This window comes from Anolis sagrei, chromosome 9 (assembly GCF_037176765.1).
Source record: "Anolis sagrei isolate rAnoSag1 chromosome 9, rAnoSag1.mat, whole genome shotgun sequence".
NCBI lineage: Eukaryota > Metazoa > Chordata > Lepidosauria > Squamata > Dactyloidae > Anolis > Anolis sagrei.
Genome location: NC_090029.1, coordinates 17,741,507 through 17,764,673, shown reverse-complemented (window position 1 = coordinate 17,764,673; position 23,167 = coordinate 17,741,507). Strand labels below are relative to the sequence as shown.

General features: G+C 41.0%; 1 protein-coding gene across 4 annotated transcripts in view; it reads left to right on the top strand.

The window, feature by feature from the left end:
• The window catches only part of CHD2 (chromodomain helicase DNA binding protein 2), an 89,734-nt gene that overhangs the window by 53,551 nt on the left and 13,016 nt on the right, over positions 1–23,167 (top strand). For 3 of the 4 annotated variants that reach the window (XM_060755632.2, XM_060755636.2, XM_060755635.2), the window contains 12 exons: positions 1,522–1,674; positions 2,097–2,168; positions 4,712–4,861; positions 5,118–5,266; positions 6,528–6,624; positions 9,343–9,435; positions 11,767–11,940; positions 18,556–18,734; positions 19,192–19,233; positions 20,905–21,041; positions 21,160–21,301; positions 21,475–21,625. In XM_060755632.2, coding sequence (XP_060611615.2) covers positions 1,522–1,674; positions 2,097–2,168; positions 4,712–4,861; positions 5,118–5,266; positions 6,528–6,624; positions 9,343–9,435; positions 11,767–11,940; positions 18,556–18,734; positions 19,192–19,233; positions 20,905–21,041; positions 21,160–21,301; positions 21,475–21,625 — 1,539 coding nt within the window. The remainder of the gene's footprint in view (positions 1–1,521; positions 1,675–2,096; positions 2,169–4,711; positions 4,862–5,117; positions 5,267–6,527; positions 6,625–9,342; positions 9,436–11,766; positions 11,941–18,555; positions 18,735–19,191; positions 19,234–20,904; positions 21,042–21,159; positions 21,302–21,474; positions 21,626–23,167) is intronic. The other variant, XM_060755633.2, reaches the window with a different exon arrangement.

The window sequence follows — 23,167 nt, the reverse complement described above, 5'->3', positions numbered from 1 at the left end:
ATCCATCTTGCCCTTGGTCGGCCCCTCTTCCTTTTGCCTTCTACTTTCCCCAGCATAATTGTCTTCTCTAGGCTTTGCTGTCTCCTCATGATGTGGCCAAAGTACTTCAACTTTGTCTCTAGTATCCTTCCCTCCAATGAGCAGTCGAGCTTTATTTCCTGGAGGATGGACTGGTTGGATCTTCTCGCAGTCCAAGGCACTCTCAGAACTTTCCTCCAACACCACAGTTCAAAAGCATCTATCCTCCTTCGCTCAGCCTTCCCTAAGGTCCAGCTCTCACATCCGTAGGTGACTACAGGGAATACCATGGCTTTGACTAGGCGGATCTTTGAGCCAGGATTATTTCCCCCTAATTTAATAAATCAGTGTTTCTTAACCTTCCTAATGCCTCGATTCCTTAATACAGTTCCTCATGTTGTTGTGACCCCCAACCATAAATTATTTTTGTTGCTATTTTTGTTGTTGTTGCCATATTGGGGGCAGAGATTTAGCACAGCTGATAAATCACCAGCAACTAGAAGATCTGTCAACCGAAAGGTTGCAAGTTCGAAGCCCGGGTCAGTGTGAGCGGTTGACTGTCAGCCCTTGCTCACTGTTTACCTAAGCAGTTTGAAAACAGCTTTATCTGTAATTAGATAAATTAGATACCGCTAAAAAGTGGGGGAGGTGTTTTATGATACCATAAAGAAAGAAGATCAGGAAATGCTGGGCAATCAAAAAGGTAGGAGGAAGTCCTGACAACTCTACGGCATAGAGAATGGAGCAACAGCACCCCCTGTGGCTGGACTCACCTTCCTTGGCACCAAAAAACAGCTGGACACTGAGTCAACAACGCTTCCTTTCTGTTCTGTCTGTCTGTGTATTGTCTATACAAAAGTGGCATTGAATGTTTGCTATGTATGTGTTGTGATCCACCCTGAGTCTTCTTCGGGGTGAGAAGGGTGGAATATAAATAAAGTGTTATTATTTATTATTATTATAACTGTAATTTTGCTACTGTTATGAACTATCATGTAAATATCTGATATGGAGGATGTATTTTCATTTACTGGACCAAATTTGGCACAAATATCCAATATGCCCAAATGTGAACACTGGTGGAGTTTGGGGTAAAGAGACCTTGACATTTGGGAGTTGTAATTGCTGGGATTTATAGTTCACCTACATTCAAAGTGCACTCTGAACCCAGTCCACAATGGATCTTCACCAAACTCGGCACACTACCTACATGGCCAACATTGAATACTAGTGGGGTGGGGGATGTTTTTGAATTCTGGGAGTTGTAGTTCACTACATCTTCAGCCTTCTTTGCCAAAGGGGTTCCTAAGACCACCAGAAATATGTGTTGACCCCTCTGAAACCCTCCTCATGACCTTTCCAGGGGTCCCCACCCCCAGGTTGAGAAACACTGTAGTAGATAAAAGTGGAATTGAGATGACGGTGGTAGAGAACTGGGCTTGTCTTAGCCACTTAATCAAGTTTAGAACAGAGCTTAGAGCTGACAAGTGGTTCTTTGTCCAGTCTCTGATCAGGAGCAGCGGGAAACTCATCCTCTTGGACAAACTGCTGAGCCGGCTACGGGAAAGGGGCAACCGAGTCCTCATCTTCTCCCAAATGGTGCGGATGCTGGACATCTTGGCAGAGTACTTAACCATCAAGCACTACCCATTCCAGGTGAGGCACAGTTGCCACTTCAAGTTATGCTGTTTGCCATGATCCACTATTCCACATGAAGCCCATCACAACCTTAGATGTGTTGTGTCCATTGCTATGGGGTTACACTCAAAGCAGATGTGCTTCTCCCATGCTTGGCTGCAGAGTTCTTCCTTTGCAACAAGCTGCCTTCTTGCCAGGCAAAGCCCTGGCTCTGGGCTTGTAAGGGGAGCTGCGGAGTCACCTGCTGCTTTGCAGAGTCCGCTGGTGGCAACGGAGCTATTTTTAAACCTGTCGTTATTTTTAAAACGTGTCACCTTGCTCCAGGCCTGGGACGGAGCAGAGCATGGGGTCTGTGTGGCCGGTTTTGCTTGAATGTGGGCGGTGGGCTTCTCTGGGTGTGCCACAGCCCCACTTAACCCAGCTGCCCTTGTTCCTCACAGCGGCTGGACGGCTCGATCAAAGGCGAGATCCGGAAGCAGGCTCTGGATCACTTCAACGCCGAGGGCTCGGAGGTACGGAGGTCGGAGTTTGCCCCTGTGCAGACCTGGAATTGGCAGGCTGTGGTTGCAGAGGGGAAGGGACTGAATTTGAGGAATTCAAGCAGCTCCTTCGATCCCCAGAGCAGCATACCTAATAGCTTTGGGTTCCAAATTCTGAACATGAAAGGTGGAAGAAACTTATCTGACCTGACTGGTCTTTGAAAGATCCCTGTTGCAAATTGGTTCTAAGGATGGTGCAAAATGCCCTTCTGTATCCATTCTTGGTGCAGAGTAACAAAGCATGAGTTACTCAATTTCTTTGCTTCTGTTGGCATCCGAAACATTGCCGAAACATTTCTTTGCTTCTGTTGGCATCCGAAACTGTTGTCTGCCCTCTCCAATTTCTTTTAGCATTTCCTGTGCCAGAGCTTGGAAAAATCCAACACTTTTGGATTGCAGCTCCCATAATCCCCTAGCTGGAATGACTGCTATCTTATGCTCAGAAAAGATGCATGGCAGTAAGGGCAGGATATATATTTATTAATTATTATTTCTTAACCATATTTATATACAGCCTTTCTCAGCCTGAAAGCAACACAGGGTGGTTTACAAATGGCACAATTCGATGCTTACAATAACAAAGAATAATTAAAGCATTTAGCATAACATTTGATAAAATAAAATAAAACCGATAAAAGTATAAATCCACAGTGTCTCATTACTAAAATCATTACTCAATCGCATTGTCCAATCGTTCCGAAGATCAGAGTTTGTCTGCTACACTGCATTTGGGAAGGGGCCACCACTGAGAAGGCCCTGTCCCTCATTCCCACCAACCGAGTCTGTGAAGAAGGCAGGTCCGGGAGCAGGGCCTCCCCAGAAAATCTTAGGGCCCTAGATGATTCATAAAGAGAGATATGTTTGGACAGGGAAGCTGGGCCAGAACCGTTTAGGGCTTTATAGACTAAAGCCAGCACTTTGAATCCCAAGCTTTGGCCTGTATACGTAATTGGGAAAGGAAAGTTGCAACCCTAAATCAGTACGGAAATATCCAAGCTTTGATCCTTTCATGAAATAGATGTTTGTGACACTGTGGTGCCCTTTATAAAATAGGAAACAAAGGCTAGTCCCTTTCTGGACTCTTTGCCAGGTCATCTGAAAGAGGTTATTGCTCATCCTACGAAAGTGGGTGGACACTACAGCTCTTACCCATTTCAAAAGAGAAATCCTCAAACATAACTCATAGGCCTTATGGGGTGAAACATCAAAACAAATGCTCCTCCTGCAAAGTCCTCCACCTTGAATACATTTCCCTTGAGGACCAACTAAAGTTTATTTCACATTGTAATTAGTACTCTTTAGTTTTTACCCAGTTGGGGTCCCTAGATGTTGTTGAACGACATCTCTCATCACTTGTGATGATCCGCCATGAGGGGTGGGGATAATGAGAATTGCAATGCAATGGCTCTCATGTCTCTGAGGCTGGGGAAAATGTTGAAGGACATTGGGTTGCTGTGAGTTTTCCAGACTGTAAGGCCATGTTCCAGAAGCATTCCCTTATGTTTCACCCACATCTATGGCAGGCATAGAATCATAGAGTTGGAAGAAACTTCATGGGCCATCCAGCCCAACCCCCTGCCAAGAAGCAGGAAAATTGCATTCAAAGCACCCCCAACAAATGGCCATCCAGCCTCTGTTTAAAAGTTTCCAAAGAAGGAGCCTCCACCATACTCCTGGGCAGAGAGTTCCACTGCTGAACGGCTCTCACAGTCAGAAAGTTCTTCCTCATGTTCAGATGGAATCTCCTTTCTTGTAGTTTGAAGCCATTGCTCCATTGCATCCTAGTCTCCAGGGCAGCAGAAAACAAACTTGCTCCCTTCTCCCTATGACTTCCTCTCACGTATTTATGCATGACTATCATGTCTCCTCTCAGCCTTCTCTTCTAGAGGCTAAACATGCCCAGCTCTTTAAGCTGCTCCTCATAGGGCTTGTTCTCCAGACCCTTGATAATTTTAGTCGTCCTCCTCTGGACACATTCCAGCTTGTCAATATCTCTCTTCAATTGTGGTGCCCAGAATTGAACACAATATTCCAGGTGTGATCTAACCAAGGCGGAATAGAGGGATAGCATGACTTCCCTGGAGCTAGACTCCTATTGATGCAGTCCAAAATCCCATTGGCTTTTTTTGCCTCCACATCACATTGTTGGCTCATGTTTAATTTGTCCATGAGGACTCCAAGATATTTTTACATGTACCTCTCTTGAGCCACGTGTCCCCCATTCTGTATCTTTGCATTTCATTTTGTCTGCCTAAGTGGAGTATCTTGCATTTGTCACTGCTGAACTTCATTTTGTTCGTTTTGGCCCATCTCTCTGATCTGTTAAGATCATTTTGAATTCTGCTCCTGTATTCTGGAGTATTGGCTATCCCTCCCAATGTGGTGTCATCTGTAAACTTGATGATCATGCTTTCTAAGCCATCGTCTAAGTCATTAATAAAGATGTTGAACAGGACCGGACCCAGGACAGACCCTGACTTCACTATATCCTTCTTAACATTGTGTCTCATGCTCAGGACTTCTGTTTCTTGTTATCCACACGAGCTGGAGGACTGGGCATTAACTTGGCATCGGCGGACACCGTGGTGATCTTCGATTCGGACTGGAACCCACAGAATGACTTGCAGGCCCAGGCCCGGGCTCACCGGATCGGGCAGAAGAAGCAGGTGAGCAACCATAAAAGCTCCAAGTTGGAAAGGACCACAAAGAGCATCAAGCTCAATCCCTTGGAGACATTTCCAATCCTTCCTTGTGTAACGTTTGCAACATGAAAGGAAGGCAAGGACAAACACCCTCTGAACAAATTGTGCCAAGAAAACCTTGCAATAGCTTTACATTAGGTCTGATAATGACTTTTCAAAAAAAATATTTTGTGCATTCTGGATTTGAACCTGTGTCTAAAGACCACTTTCTCCCCAACAGGTGAACATCTACCGTTTGGTTACAAAAGGAACAGTGGAAGAGGAGATCATTGAAAGAGCCAAGAAGAAGATGGTGCTGGACCATCTGGTGATTCAGCGCATGGACACCACCGGCCGGACCGTTCTGGACAACAACTCTGGAAGAACCAAGTAAGGCACTGCTGAGGGAAAAAGCGATGTAAGGTGATTGTAGATGCTGGCGGTGTGCCTTTTTTTGGTTAGTCCTCTAATTAGGATAAAGTTTGTTAAATTCGTACTTATGAGACAATATCTGACATGTGGGCATGACCTGTGTCAAAAATTTAAGAATTGAAACATACCCCATACTTTTTTGTTTTAGTTTTGAAAATTTTGGAAGACTCCTAAAGTCAGTTTCATATTCAGTGCAAGGAAGCGAAGCAAAGCAAAGCCAAAAAGGCTGTGTTAGTGCCTTGCCTTTCCTCTGTAAATTAATGGAGTCTCAGCATTAGGAGCAGAGAAAAGAGGGAATGTTTGCTGGGAACAGCACAGAACTCTGGGAAATGTAGGTTGGGAAGGGAGGAGCCCTATGCCAGAGAATTCAAAAGCCCTGACCTAAACTACATTTTCCATAATGCAGTGCACTGTTCAGCACCAGATAGATTTGCCTCTCTGTAGCCAGCCAGATTTCCAATAAATTATGATTTTTGTTCCTGGGTTATTTCCTTATTGGTTCCATCATTAAAACATAGTGAAAGTTTATTAAACTGTGAAAACTTTGTGTGTGAGGGACATTGTCCTATAGCACGTTTTGCTATCCAGTCCACCAATTTAACATTGTCATCCACCCATTTAATAAAGTATTTGGTGCACAAACAAAGTTCCTGGTGTAGAAGTACTACTTTCAATGTAAGGACTACACCATCAAACAGGAAATAACACTTTCAAACTAGAAACATGTTTTCTTTATTATTAAAAGGTGTTGTTTATAAACACTTTGAAAATTCCCCAAAAATCCATGGGTAAGTGAAATGTTCTGAAATTTGGTGGGATAAGAGTGGTAAATATGATCTACCATTGTAGTGAGTTTTACCCCAATATATATAAAAATCAAGGAGATAGGACCCCTTGTAGTTTCCCCAATTATAGAAATTTCATTACTCTCATAGTAACACATTTTTCACTAACACTTTAGAAATGAATCAGCAGCGCCCCCCAGTTTTGCAATGACTTTAAAACAAATTTAATGGATCTCACATGCCTAGTAGATGTAAAGCAGTAGAGTAGGGAGAACCCAAAATTGGACCGGAACCTCTCCATTCAGAGGGATCAAGGCAGATGACAGTTTCACTGTCTTGCTCCTGAAAGAGATGAGCAGGGAAGTCAGGATCTGATCAAGTGAGAAGAACCTTTCCATTCAACCAAACATTCTTTTTGGTTTGTTTCCCTGCAGCTCAAACCCTTTTAACAAGGAAGAGCTGACTGCCATCTTGAAGTTTGGGGCGGAAGACCTCTTCAAGGAACCGGAAGGGGAAGAATCAGAGCCTCAGGTAGGTCGATCTGATGGTTTCTCTGTCGACACGACCTCTCCTCCCAGAACTGTGCAAGGTGCACATGGGATTGTCAGGCTGTTCTTCTTCTTCTCCATACATTTCATTTGGACTTGTCTTTTAAAAAATGAAATCAATGCAAATGGCACCCTGAAATTCCGAAGCTTGTGATCAGAAAGTTTATGAAACAGTCAAAGACCCAAAAGGAGGATGGATGTATACACCATTTCTCTCTCTGAAAACAGAGACTTACAGTGGCTCACGATAGTTTCAATTGTCCCGTGTTAACTTTTAGTTAATAATAGTACTATAATAATAATAATAATAATAATAATAATAATAATAATAATAATTTTGTTGTTGAAGGCTTTCATGGTTGTAAGTTTTCCTGGCCATGCAATGAAATATGAAGAAATAAATGTATTATTATTATAATTGGTAGTAAATACATACATACATACATACATTTTATTGATTAGCCCTTAGGCCATATTATTAGTAGTATTAGTAGTACCCCCCCCCCCCCCCACACCTGTTATATCAGCTCCACTGGTTGCCAATTTGCTACCGAGCACAATTCAAAGTTCTCGTCTTGGTCTATAAAGCCCTAAATGGTTCTGGCCCAGCTTACTTCTCCAAACATATCTCTCTCTATGACCCACCTTGGAGATTAATATCATTGGGGGAGGCTCTGCTCTCAGTCCCACAACCCTTGCAAGCAAAACAGGTGGGGACGAGAGACAGGGCCTTCTCAGCGGTGGCCCCTCGGTTGTGGAAATCAGATTGGCCCCTTATTATTATTATTAACTTTATTTATACCCCGCTAACATCTCCCGAAGGACTCGGTGCAGCTTACAAAAGGCCAAGACCCAACACATCAATAAAACAACAGCATAACAAATACAACAATAAATAAACTCATAAAGCAAAACAATAAACATTAAAGCAATAAAGCAATAGCAATAAATGTTAGACAATAACACCACGACGCATTTAAAAACTAAGGCCGGGCCAAATGTAATCCTTTAAGAAAAAATTTAAAACATGGTTGTGGGACCAAGCATTTGAGCACCAGACATAGCGATAATAATAATAATAATAATAATAATAATAATAATACAATAATAATAACTTTATTTTTACACCCTGCCAACCATCTCCCCTAGGGGACTCAGGGTGGCTTACAAGGGACACACCCAAGATTACAATTAAAACACACATGTAAATCACTTTAACCAATTAAAACATCAGATAAAACAAATAACAACACAATTGAAAACAATATAAAAACAATACGGCTGAAAGAAACATAGCTGAGGTACAGATTCAATGAGTGCAAGATAATGGATTATTTGACCAACAATGAACTGACCTGGATTATTCCTTGAACTTGCGTAATTTTAATTGGATGAATAGTATTATAGTACTATTATATTTGCTATTTTTAACTATTTGTTTTAAATGTAAACTATTATTATAATTGTCTTTGTTTGGGCATCTAATGGTTGCTGGTTGTGAGGCCACCCTGAGTCCCCTCCGGGGGTGAGAAGGATGGGATATAAATGTATGAAATACATAAATAAATAGTATTATGCCTAACACATATAAATATTAAAAGTCAATATAAGACTGTTAAAAATAAATCTCAAAATGGCTAACAATGCTAAACCAATACAATGAAATACAATGAAATAAAATTATTATTGGGTTGCTGTAAGTTTTCTGGGCAGAAACATTCTCTCCTGATGTTTCACCTGCATCTGTGGCAGGTATCCACAGAGGTTGTGACCTCACAACCTCTGAGGATGCCTACCGTAGACGCAGGTGAAATGTCAGGAGAGAATGCTTCTGGAACATGGCCAGACAGCCTGGAAAACTTACAGCAACCCATGATTCCAGTCATGAAAGCCTTCAACAAAATAATAATAATAATAGTAATAATAATAATAATTACAATGGTATTATTAACTAAAAGTTAATATAGGACTATTGAAAATAAAAGTCACAGTAACTAAAAATGACAAAAGCAATGCAATGAAATACAAAGAAATAAAGGTATCACTATTAGTGGTAGTAGGAATCCGCCTAAAACATATAAACACTAAAAGTCAGCATAGAACTATTCGAAATAAATAGTTCAAAGCCATTAAAAACCTATTAAAAGGATCTGAGTTAGGCCTCTTCCAAAGCACAAAATGGCTATAGTGAAGACCTCCCTGTTGCCCTTACAATAGTAAAATAATTCTGGGTTGATTCACAATACTGGGAGAAAACTGGGAGGAACTGAATGTGGACCAAGGAATTTCAAATATGGCTATAGTGAGATTGGGTTGGAATTTCCATTTGAATCAGAAAGCTTTGTCCATCGGTGACGGGTCAAGATTTCATTCCAATCTTACTGCCAGATAAGTTGACACTGGAGGTAAATGGTTCCCTTTTGCACAGCTTGAAAGTTATATTTTTTGCAGGGTGGGATGGGGCTTGGCATGAAAAATGAGACATAGCTATTATTATAATTTGGATTACTAACTAAACGTGCTTCCTAAGTCTTGGAAACGCTGGGTATCCTTTTCCATCCAAGTTCCCTCGTAGTGTTCAGATTCCTCCTCCAAGTTCTTTCCCTTTTGTTCTGAACTTCGTATCTCCAGCGTGTTCCCCCTTGTTGAGTTTCTGGCTGTTGAGTTTGATCACTCCCCCTTTCCCCCCTGAAACTATCAGGAAATGGACATTGAGGAAATCCTTCGCTTGGCAGAAACGCGAGAGAACGAAGCCTCCAACAGCGCAACGGATGAGCTTCTCTCCCAATTTAAGGTATGGATGTATCTTGAAAAAAGTAGAGTCTGAAATAGTCACTGATCATGGGATCAAAGAATGAAACAAGGAATCCTTCTCTCTCGCTTTCTCTCATATTTGTCAAGTCTCCCATGACCTTCTTGCAAGAAAACTAATCCAATGTGGGTTAGGTAGTGCTACTATTAGGTAGTTCTGTAATTGGTTAAGCGACTGAACCCAAAGGATGTTTTTCTCCAATGGTTCCTCTGCTTCATCCTGGAAAGAGGAGCCCCCAGCGGTGCATTGGGTTAAACCCCTGTGCAGGCAGGACTGAAGACCGACAGGTTACAGGTTCAAATCTGGGGAAAGCGTGGATGAGCTCCCTCTATCAGCTCCAGCTCTTCATGCGGGGGCATGAGAGAAGTCTCCCACAAGGGTGATAAAACATCAAAAAAACATCCAGGCATCCCCTGGGCAATGTCCTTGCAGATGCCCAATTCTCTCACACCAGAAGTGACTTGCAGTTTCTCAAGTCACTCCTGATATGACCAAAAAATAAAATAAAAAAATCCTGGAAAGAAGTGACTAGTGGAGTGTTATAAAGAGGGTAGGAGCCCCCGGTGACGCAGTGGGTTAAACCCCTCTGTCGGCAGGACTGAAGACCGACAGGTCGCAGGTTTGAATCTGGGGAGAGGTGGATGAGCTCCCTCTACCAGCTCCAGCTCCTCATGCGGGGACATGAGAGAAGCCTCCCACATTAAATCATCCGGGCGTCCCCTGGGCAACGTCCTTGCAGACGGCCAATTCTCTCACTCCAGAAGTGACTTGCAGTTTCTCAAGTCTCTCCTGACACGACAAAATAAAAAATAAAGAGGGTTCTGTCCTGGGCCCAACACTGTTCAATATCTTTATTAATGGCTTGGATAAAGATTTAGAGGGTCATAGAATCATAGAATCACAGAGTTGGAAGAGACTTCATGGGCCATCCAGTCCAACCCCCTGCCAAGAAGCAGGAAAATTGCATTCAAAGCACCCCCGACAGATGGCCATCCAGCCTCTGTTTCAAAGCTTCCAAAGAAGGAGCCTCCACCACACTCCAGGGCAGAGAGTTCCACTGCTGAACGGCTCTCACAGTCAGGAAGTTCTTCCTAATGTTCAGATGGAATCTTCTTTCTTGTAGTTTGAAGCCATTGTTCCTCGTCCCAGTCTCCAGGGCAGCAGAAAACAAGCTTGCTCCCTCCTCCCTATGAATTCCTCTCACATATTTATACATAGCTATCATGTCTCCTGTCAAACTTCTCTTCTTCAGGCTAAACATGCCCAGCTCTTTAAGCCGCTCCTCATAGGGCTTGTTCTCCAGACCCTTGATCATTTTAGCCGCCCTCTTCTGGACACATTCCAGCTTGTCAATATCTCTGCTTACTAAGTTTGCAGATGGGACCAAATTGGGAGGGATCTCTAATACTCCAGAGGACAGGATCCGGATTCAAAATGGCCTTAACAGATTAGAAAGCTGATTGGCCAGAACTCACACAATGAATTCAACAGGGACAAATGGGAGATTCTACACTCAGGCAGAAAGGAATGAAATGCAAAAATACAGAATGGGTGATGCTTGGCTTGACAACACTCCATGTGAGAAAGATCTTGGAGTCGTTGTGGAGAGGAAAGTGAACATGAGCCAAGAGTGTGATGCAGCAGTTTAAAAAACCTATGGGATCTTGGGTTGCATCCAAAGGAGGATTAGGTCTAGATCGAGGGAAGTCGTGGTGCCATTGTATTCTACTTTGGTCAGACCTCTTTATCTAAAGATTTTATCTAATTTTGGGCACCATAGTTCAGAAGAGATGTTGACTCTAAGCTGGAAGGTGTCCAGAGGAAGAGGGCAACTAAAATGATCAAAGGTCTGGAGACCACAAATGAGAGTGTTTTAAAAGAACTGGGTCTGTTTATCCTACTGAAGAGAAGGTTGAGAGGAGGCATGAGAGCCATGGATAAATATGTGAAAGGGTGTCATAAGGAAGAGGGAACAAAATTGTATCCTGCTGTCCTTGAAACTAGGACTTTGAGCTATGGGTTCAAAGAGAGAACATTATGAAGAACTTCCTGATCGTAAGAGCTGTTCAGCAGTGGAACTCTCTGCCTCAAAGTCTGGTGGAAGCTCCTTCCTTGGAAACTTTTCAAACAGAGGCCAGATGGCCATCTGTCAGGGATGCTTTGATTGTGCTTTTCCTTCATGGCAGGGGGTTGGACTAGATGGCCCATGTAGTCTCATCCAACTGTATTGTTCTAGGATTTGATGATTCTTGCCTACACATTCCTTTCTGTTTTTTTCTCTTGGAAATATCTATGCTTATATGCTCATACCAGGTTGCAAATTTTTCTACAATGGGGGAGGATGAAGCTGAGCTGGAGGAGAGCTCTCAGAAAGACTGGGACGATATCATCCCTGAGGAGCAGCGGAAGAAAGCGGAAGAGGAGGAGCGGCAAAAGGAGCTGGAGGAGATATACATGCTTCCCAGAATCCGCAGCTCTGCCAAAAAGGTATCGTTCGAACCGGGACCACTTTGCACAGTCCCTGTCGGAAGGCAGAGTCCTCAACTATCCCATCGGGACATGGGCATGTGACAACAATTCTGACTTTTTAAAACTTTGGATTTTATTTTGTGCATTTCCAGGGCTTCTCTGCTTCTCTGTTTACATATCAGGTGCCATGTATCTATTTGGTTCCCAGTCCACCCAAGTTTTCATCCTTTTACCATTTACAAATTCATGATATTCCATGGCTCAATGCTTTGGGGCCCTGGGAGGTGTAGTTTTGCAAGTTCTTTTGCCTTCTCTGCCAAAGAGTGCTGTTGCCTCACCAAACTACAACTCTTGTGATCCTATAGCATTGATCTGTGGTAGTTAAAGTGGCATCAGTCGATATTAATTTCCCAGTATAGAGCCAGCCTATATGCAACCACCTCAAAATTCATTTATCTAGCTATTTATTTAGCTATTTCCTGCATTGTATTGTTGAAGGCTTTCATGGCTGGAATCACTAGGTTCTTGTGGGTTTTTTCGGGCTATAGGGCCATGTCCTAGAGGCATTTCTCCTGATGTTTCGTCTGCATCTATGGCAAGCATCCTCAGAGGTAGTGAGGTCCTCACTACCTCTGAGGATGCTTGCCATAGATGCAGGCGAAACGTCAGGAGAAGTGCCTCTAGAACATGGCCCTATAGCCCGAAAAAAACCACAAGAACCTATTTCCTGCATTTGTAACCCTCCCTTCTCACTCCCGAGGATGATGATGATGATATTATTATTATTATTATTATTATTATTATTATTATTATTATTTGAAACACAACAAGATGAGTCCACAGCAGACAAGGTCACTTTGCTGGCTGTTGTATTGGATCACATGTCGGACACTTTCCAATTATTATTATTATTATTATTATTATTATTATTAAGTTTAGAGTCAGCCTATATGCAACCACCTCAAATGAATTATTATTATTATTATTATTACTATTATTATTATTAAGCAGTATAGAGTCAGCGTATATGACACAGTGGGTTAAACCGCTGAGCTGCTGAACTTGCTGACCGAAAAGTTGGAAGTTTGAATCCAGGGAGCAGGGTGAGCTCCCACTCTTAGCCCCAACTTCTGCCAACCTAGCAGTTTGAAAACATGCAAATGTGAATAGATCAATAGGTACCGCTCTGGTGGGAAGGTAACAGTACTCCATTTTGTTACCTTGGAGGCATCTATGGACAACGCTGGCTCTTTGGCTTAGAAATGGAGACGAGCATCCCCCCCCCCCCCCCGAGTTGGACACGACTAGACTTGATGTCAAGGGGAAACATTTACCCTTTCCTTAGAGCCAGCATATATGCAACCATCTCAATGTTATTATTACTATTTTTAGTATTACTATTATTCTGCAGTATGGGTCCAGCCTATATGCAAACATTACAAAAGAGTTGTTGTTGTTGTTGTTGTTGTTACTATTATTATGCAGTATAGAGCCAGCCTATATGCAAACATTACAAAAAAGTTGTTGTTGTTATTATTGTTATTGTTGATATTATTATTCTGCAGTATAGAGCCGGCCTATATGCAAACACCTCAAAACAACAACAATAACAACAACAATTTGTATTGGAAGCACTATAGAGTTGGCATATATGTAATCACTGCAAAAGACCACCCTACTGGGATCTGCATGCATTATTCACCGATACATCACACAGTCCTAGACACTTGGAAAGTGTGAGACGTGTGGTCCAATATAACAACCAGCAGAGTGATCTTGTTTGCTGTGGACTCATCTTGTTGTGTTTCAAATAATAATAATAATAATAATAATAATAATAATAATAATAATAATACCATGCCAAAAGATCTCAGCCGGCATTTGGAAACAAACATTGGCAAAATCATGATCTGTCAACTGTAAAAGGCCACCTTACTTAGATCTGTACACATCATTCGAAAATACAGTCCTAGACGCTTGGGAAGTGTTCGACTTATGATTTTGTGATACGAAATTCAGCATATAGATCTCGCTTGCTGTGACATACTGTGCTTTTGTGTCAGTAAAATAGTAATATTTTTATTTTTATTTTAATTCTGAAGGATAGAACCAGCTTATATACAACCATCTCAAAAGAATTATTATTATTATTATTATTATTATTATTATTATTACACAGTACAGAACCAGCCTAATGAAACCATCTCAAAAGAATTACTGTTTTGTCGAAGGCTTTCATGGCCAGAATCATGGGGTTGTTGTAGGTTTTTTCGGGCTATATGGCTATGTTCTAGAGGCATTTTCTCCTGACATTTTGCCTGCATCTATGGCAAACATCCTCAGAGGTGCAGGCGAAACATCAGGAGAAAATGCCTCTAGAACATGGCCATAAAGCCCAAAAAACCCTACTGCAACCCAGAATTATTGTTGTTGTTATTATTATGCAGTACAGAGTCAGCTTATATGCAACCATATAATAATAATAATAATAATAATAATAATAATAATAATAATACATCACACAGTCCTAGATGCTTGGGAAGTGTTCGACTTGTGATTTTGTGATACGAAATCCAGCATAAGAGATCTCGTTTGCTGTGACATACTGTGTTTTTGTGTCAGTAAAATAATAACAATTTTTATTATTTTAATTCCGAAGGATAAAACCAGCTTATATACAACCATCTCAAAATAATAATAATAATAATTATTATTATTATTATTATTATTATTATGCAGTACAGAGCCAGCCTATATGCAACCATCTAATAATAATAATAATAATAATAATAATAATAATACATCACATAGTCCTAGATGCTTGGGAAGTGTTTGACTTGGGATTTTGTGATACGAAATCCAGCATATAGATCTCGTTTGCTGTGACATACTGTGCTTTTGTGTCAGTAAAATAATAATAATAATAATTTTTATTATTATTTTAATTCTGAAGTATAGAGCCAGCCTTTATACAACTATCTCAAAAGAATTATTATTATTATTATTATTATTATTATTATTATTATTATTATTATTATTCTGTGCTTTTGTGTCAATAAAATAATAATAATAATAATAATAATAATAATAATTATTATTATTATTATTATACATCACACAGTCCTAGATGCTCGGAAAGTGTTTGACTTGTGATTTTGTGATACGAAATCCAGCATATAGATCTCGCTTGCTGTGACATACTGTTTTTTTGTGTCAGTAAAATAATAATAATAACAATAATAATAATAATAATAATAATAATGCGTTTGTATTATGCTTTTCTCCAGAAGTGACATCTGATACTCAAACCAATCAAAATAATTCATTTATGTGCTGCTTCCCTCCCAGAAGGGAGCCAGCTTGCCCACTCTCTGATTCAAATAACAATCAATAGGCATTTCATTGATTTATGTCATTGGCATGTCTCCCAGCACTTGGATTGGGACCCATGACAGTTTGGTTGAAACCAGTAACAGTTCCGACAATCGAATGAAAACAAGGGATGTGATTGGCCAGTTCGGACCCAGTAGAATGTGCATTGTTTATTTGGTTTCCTTGGAGATCGGGGAGAATGTTGTGGATGGCCAGTGGTCAGTTGAGGTGGTCAGTTGCAGTGATCGGTTGAGGTGGTCGGTTGAGGAGATCACTTGCGATTGAGAGATTTGGAAAGCGAGAGAGGTCTTGATAAGACAGGCTAGGTCGTGGAGCATCCATTCGGATTCAGGCATATTGGCCATTTGCTCTGTTCTCTTGACTTCTCTGCCTATTCTTTAGTCATGGTGAGTGTTGTTAAAATGGGACCTGCTATTGTTTTGTGAAGGCATCTCAATTGGCTTTTTGAGCTGCTGCATATATATCAGCTATGGGCCAGCTTGGGTCTTTCCTCCAGGTGTTTTGGACTCCAACTCCCATAACTCCTAACAGCCTCAGGCCCCTTCCTTTTCCCCCTCAGCCGCTTAAGCGGCTGAGGGGGAAAAGGAAGGGGCCTGAGGCTGTTAGGAGTTATGGGAGTTGGAGTCCAAAACACCTGGAGGAAAGACCCAAGTTTGCCCATGATTGGTCTCAACTGTCCAAGGTACTGAACCTATTTTGGGACAAGCGCTCAGCACCTTGGATAGCTCTTCTAAAATCCAGACTCAAACTAAACTAAATTCACTATTCTGCTTCCTTTTTTTCTTTTTGGTTGTGCCCAAAATACCACCTTTTTTGAATATTTGACAAGAGGAAGGAAACACTTTCAGCATCCCATGTAAACATTGATGCACTTCTCATGCGTATTCCCCATTCGCTTCCCAACTGTCATAACCTTTCACCAAAGAGATATTATTTGGGAAGCAGTTCAAGGAAAAACCTACCAAGAAGGTGCCGTAAAATAATTTTCCAGGACATAAAAGCTAGTGGATTTTCCCCCCAATTTCACTTGGCCTTAATTTATTGTTAAAGGAATTTATTGATGTTTTAAAATGTTTTTACTGTTTTAATTATAGTTTTTATGGTGTATATGATGTTATCATCACCTGATGCTTATGTGAGGCTTCCCTGAGTCCCCTTGTGGGGAGAAGGGCGGGGTAGAAATGTATGAAATTAATAATAATTAGTAATAATAATAATAATAATAATAATAATAATAACTTTATTTATACCCCGCCACCATCTCCCCAAGGGACTCGGAGCGGCTTACATGAGGCCAACAAATAAATAAATAATACATTTTGGAGGTTGGGTTGTTGTGAGTTTTTTGGGATCTCTGGCCTTCTTCCAGAAGCATTCTTTCCTGACATTTCACCTGCATCTAGAGGTCTGTTGGGCAAGTAAGATTTATATATCTGTGGAATGATGTCCAGGGTGGGAGAAAGAACTGTTTTCCGTTGGAGGCAAGAGTGAATGTTGCCATTGGCCACCTTGATTAGCATTGAATGGCCTGGCAGCTTCAAAGCTTGTCTGTTTCCTTCCTGGGAATCCTTTGTTGGGAGGTGTTAGCTAGCCCTGATTGTTTCCTGTCTGGAAAAACTCCCTTGCCTAGTTTCCAACAGACCTCAGAACCCCTGAGGATGCCTGCCATAGATGTGGGTGAAACATCAGAAGAGAATGCTTCTGGAACAGGGCCATACAGCTTGGAAAACTCACAGCAAACCAGTGATTTTGGCCATGAAAGCCTTCAACAACACATTTTTGGAGGTTGTTCATTGGCTTTTTCCAAAGCCTGAATGTAAACTCCCCTGAAGTCTTCCAGTGACTTCTTTCAAGATTTTAGAGGCTGCATTGTAAGGATAGAGGGCTGTGTGGTATAGTGGTTTGAGGGTTGGATTAGGATGCAAAGAAGACCAGGGTTCAAATCCCCATTTGTTTTGGCCATAGCAACCCACTGGGTGACTTTGGGCAAGTCATACTATGTCTGGCTTGCTGTGAGGTTTCCAGGCTGCGTGTTCCAGAAGCATTCTCTCCTGACATTTCACCCACATCTATGGCAGGCATTCTCAGAGGATGATGAGTCTGTTGGAAACTAGGCAAGTGAGGTTTATATATCTGTGTAATAATGTCCAAGGTGGGAGACAGAACTCTTGTCTGTTTGAGGCAAGAGCAAATGTTGCAATTGACCACCTTGATTAGCATTGAATGGACTTGCAGCTTCAAAGCCTGGCTGCTTTTGTTCATTTTCATTCATGAAAATGAACACAATCTGGCTACCAGTCTTTAAAAAACTCTAAAATCAGGACAGTAAATAAAGAGCAACATTCAGAAAACAGGGAATTCCAGACAGGATACAGTCAGGGCCAGCTAACATCTCCCAACAAAGGATTCCCCGAGGCAGGAATCAGCCAGGGTTTGAAATTGCATGGGTCTATGAGTCCCTCCCTTAGAGATGTTATGCTCCACTCCTATCTCACCCTGAGTTTTTAACATTTTATCTTCTACACGTGGCCTGCTCATTGTCATTGTGTCTGTGAATGATTTTTTTTACTTTTATTTTGTTGTATTATTTTATATTGTTTAATGTATTCGTATGATTTATTTACTTTATTGTGTTGCTGTTTTGTGTTTTGGTTTTATTTTATTGTAATGCATTGTTGGGCTTGGCCTCATGTAAACCACCCCGAGTCCCCGTTGGTGAGCTGGTGGTGGGGTATAAATAAAGATTACTACTACTACTACTACTACTACTATTATTAAATGCTAATCAGGGTGGCCAATAGCAACATTCACACTTGCCTCAAAGAAACAAGAGTTATTTCTCCCACCCTGGACATTATTCCATAGGTATATAAACCCCACTTGCCTAGTTTTAACAAACCTCACAACCTCTGAGGATTCCTGCCATAAATGTGGGCAAAACGTCAGGAGAGAATGCTTCTGGAACATGGTTGTATGGCTCGGAAAACGCACAGCATCCCAGTGATTCCAGCCATGAAAGCTTTCGACAACACATTCATACTATGTCATCCTCATAAGAAATTTGCAATGAACTAATCCTGCCAAGAAAACCCTAGAATTGGTTGACCTTTAGGTAATAACAGTAAGTTGGGAACAACAACCTTGCAAAAGAATATGACCATCACTCTTATTTCAGGAGGCCAAATGTCTGGGAGAGTGGCTTCTCCAAGCCGTCTTGTTGACCTCTCCTGTCTCTTGCAGGCTCAAGCCAATGACAGCGATTCGGACAACGAGATGAAGAGGAAGCTGGAGCAGAGGTCTTCTGCTTCAGAGAGCGAGACCGAGGATTCGGACGACGACAAGAGGCCCAAGCGCCGAGGGCGACCCCGTAGCGTCCGGAAGGACACGGTGGAAGGGTTCACTGACACCGAAATCAGGAGGTAGGCACTGAATCCAAGTAGGTTGCTTCTTCCTTCAGCCCTCCCACATTTCCTTTGTTTTCTTTTCCAATTTGCTAGTACATGCACAGTCTCAACCTGGCATGGGCAAACTTTGGCCCTCCAGGTGATTTGGACTTCAATTCCCACAATTCCTAGCAGCCTACCGGTTTTGCCATTTTGATCTACAATGGGACTTACGTATAATGGTATCTAACTCCCAATGGTATTGTATATACATTCTGCAATTAAATCCCTTGGAAATGTCAATCAACCTTTCTGTGGCTGAGGATTCCAAATGGAAGCTCTCTGAACTGCCAATCTCAGGATTCCATAGGATGTCACCATGACGCTCCCATTGTGTCTTATGAAGGGACCCTTGGACTCATGTCACAAAATTGAAATGTATTTGGTGGAGACCCCTGGTAACTGATGCCACTGTTTGGTTTCAATCCCACAGGTTCATTAAAGCCTATAAGAAGTTCGGAGTCCCTCTGGAGCGGTAAGTGCCTTTAGGTTTTGTTGGAAGATGCCAACAATCTTGGGCTGCTGTTTACTTAGAAGTTTTTAAAGGCAGATGAGCCTCATATGGCCATAAGACCCTCATCTCTGCACAGCCCATAGCTATGTATTATTATTATTATTATTATTATTATTATTATTATTAGTAGTAGTAGTAGTAGTATTCTACTTCTGCAGTATAGAGCCAGCCTATATACAACCACCTCAAAATTATTATTATTATTAGTTTTAGTATTATTAGTATTCTAATTCTGCAGTATAGAGCCAGCCTATATGCAACCATCTCAAAAGAATAATAATAATAATGGTAATGATAATGATAATAATAATAATAATAATTATTATTCTGTGATGTAGAGCCAGCTTATATGCAACCACCCCAAAATTATTATTATTTAATACACAACAAGATGAGTCCACAGCAAACAAGATCACTATGCTGGCTTTTGTATTGAATCCCACGTCGGACACGTCCCAGGTGTCTAGGACTGTGTGATGTATCAGCAAATAATGCATGCAGGTCTGAGTAGGGTAGCCTTTTTCAGCTGACAGATGGTAATTTTGTCAGCGCTAATTGTTTTTAAGTGCAGGCCAAGGTCTTTAGGCACTGCACCCAGTGTGCTGATCACCACTGGGATCACCTTGACTGGCTTGTGCCAGAGATGATGATGATGATAATGGTGATGATGATGATTATGCGGCTGGTGATGGTGATGGTGATTATTATTTTTAATTACTCTGCAGTGTAGAGCCAGCCTATATGCAACCACCTCAAAAAGCTTTATTATTATTATCATCGTTATTCTAATTCTGAAGTATAGAGCCAGCTTATATTCAACCACCTCAAAATTATTATTATTATTATTATTATTATTATGCAGTATAAAGCAAGCCTTTATGCAATCACCTAATAATAATAATAATAATAATAATAATAATAATAATGTAGTAATAATTTTGCAGTGTAGATCCAGCTTATATGTAGACACCTCAAAAGAATTATTACTATTATTATTATTATTATTATTATTATTATTATTCTAATTCTAATTCTGCAGTGTAGAGCCAGCCAATAATTATTATTATCTCAAAATAATAATAATTATTGTTATTATTATGCAGTATAGGGCCACCCTATATGCAACCATCTCAAAATAATAATAATTATTGTTATTATTATGCAATATAGGGCCACCCTATATGCAACCATCTCAAAATAATAATAATAATAATAATAATAATAATACAAAAACATAGCTATGGGCTGTGTTGTTGTTGTTGTAGTTATTTTATTTCTTACCCACCTCTCCTTGTGGCTGGAGGTGGGTTACAACATAGCATTTACCCATGCCTAGGGGAAATTGATCCCTCTACGAATTTGCTAGATCCTCTATATAATTCTGTTGTATACTCCCCCTCGAAGTTAATTATAGAGTTGCCTTTGAGGATCTACACTAGAGTAGGTGTTCCTATTAAGAATCTCTAGGTCCTCCAATGCAACTCGGTGGGGCTGGAAGCAGGGTAATTTCCTCATATTGGGTCACATCATTGGTGTTGCATATCCACTGGGAACATATCCCATAGAGTAGGAGGTCTTGCTGTATGTGGTGCCCATTCCCAGGTTGCTGAGCTTTGGTTTTGTGTCCTCAAGGCTGGAGTGTGTTGCCCGAGATGCGGAGCTGGTGGACAAGTCGGTGGCTGATCTGAAGCGTTTGGGGGAGCTTCTCCATAACAGTTGTGCCCTGGCCATGCAGGAGTATGAAGAGCAGCTGAAAGATAACCCAGAAGGTAAGCTTTCCTCAGCCTGCTGATGTCTCCTTAGAAGAACAGATAGAAGGCAGAATCCTATATTTAGCAAATTTGACACCATTTCTTTACCACATTTGCTTCTTTTCTTCTTGTCCAGCAGGCAAAGGACCAGGGAAGAGAAGGGGTCCCACCATCAAGATTTCCGGGGTTCAGGTGAACGTCAAAGCCATTGTCCAGCATGAAGAAGACTTTGCGATGCTAAACCAGACCATTCCCACCGACCCAGAGGAGAGAGCCAGGTGAATGTGGGCTTTATAGATGTGGAAAGAAAGCACCTAACTGGGAGATGATCCTACTTAAAACATCCTGGTGGCACTTGATTGCATAGATACTTGGCCATCAGGAGGAAACCACCAAGGTGGGAAAGAGACAGCTTCTCATCCTTTTTCTTCTTCTTGGCTATAATGTCCAGGTTTCTATTGACCTGCCGAGCCAAAGCTGCCCATTTCGATGTCGAATGGGGCTTGGAGGATGACTCGCATTTGCTGCTGGGAGTTTACGAGCATGGCTATGGGAACTGGGAGCACATCAAATCGGATCCAGAGCTGAAACTCACTGACAAGGTACAGGAAACTTTAGATCGTTGTGAATTTCCCTGTATTCCAGAAATTGCTATTCCCACCGGCTAAAAATGCAGTTTGTTGTTTCCCGTCAGTGATTCTGGCATATTGTATTTTTTAAATATGGAACGAGGAAGAGAAAAATGGCAACCAGGTAGAATTGGGCCTGAATTATTGTTAACAAAAAATCATACTTTTTGGAGGGCCATTTTTGTGTGAAAACAGAAAGGGGAAGAAGACTTCTCCATTTTTTCTTGGAAAGTTCCCCCCTCCTCTTCCATACACGGCCCTGGGAACTCGCTTTACTAGCATAGGATGGCCATTAAAAGTTCCTCTTGGAGCATGATGGGAGTTGAAGTTTTTCTTTTTCTGTATTTCTCAGCCAGTAAAAAACCTTGTGGTGTTCATGCTCTGATTGGCTGAGAATGGACACAACCAGCAACTACAATTCCCAAATGTTATGGTTAAAACTTAAAATACTTCGCAAAAAAATCAGTAGATCGGTGAATTTCTACTTGGGGGTTTCCCCATTAGAAGCAGGACAAAGAAGATGTATGGGATGGAATGAATGGCCAAATTATAAAGAAATTTTAAGAAAGGAAGGGAGAGAATTAATCATAGCAAGAATTAAATACAATAGATCAGAAAATGTCATGGTTTCAGTATTGGCATATTAAAGAAAAATATAAAAAAGATAAAAAATTGGATTTGCACTGGAAAAGAATTATGGGATAAAATAATGGAATCAGAAAAAAATGATAACAAAGATATACAAAAATTGTTAAAATGGGCAATGGAATCAAAGGAAGAAAAAATTACATGAAAAGGTGGAATGAAAACATAGGAAGAACCATAAGACAAGAAAAGTGGGAGGAAATATGGAGAGAGAAAAATACTTCTACACAATCGACCTAAAAGAAAACTGGGTAAAAACATTACCGTTCAGCAGTGGAACTCTCTGCCCCGGAGTGTGGTGGAGGCTCCCTCTTTGGAAGCTTTTAAGCAGAGGCTGGATGGCCATCTGTCAGGGGTGATTTGAATGCAATATTCCTGCTTCTTGGCAGGGGGTTGGACTGGATGGCCCATGAGGTCTCTTCCAACTCTTTGATTCTATGATTCTAAGTGGTACATGACACCAAAGAAGCTGGGAAAAAGCTATAACACAAGCACGAATTGTTGGAAATGCAAGGAAAAAGAAGGATCATATTTCCACATGTGTTGGACATGTGATAGAGCGAAAAGATACTGGAAAGAAGTACAGAAGGAAACATGAAAAATGCTAGAGATACAGATGCCCTGGAATCCAGAATTATTCCTATTACATGAGATGGAATTAGAAAAAACACGGACAAACTTCTATTTTTAATAACCATGGCAGCGAGAATTTGCTATGCGAAAAGATGGAAACAAAGAAATACGAGGAGAGGACAAGAAATTGACTAAGATACTGGAAATTAGAAATATGGATAGACGCATTTTCTCCATGCAAAAAAATAAAGGAGTAAAGAGGAAAGAAACAGATTGGAAAAAAAAATCACTGAATGG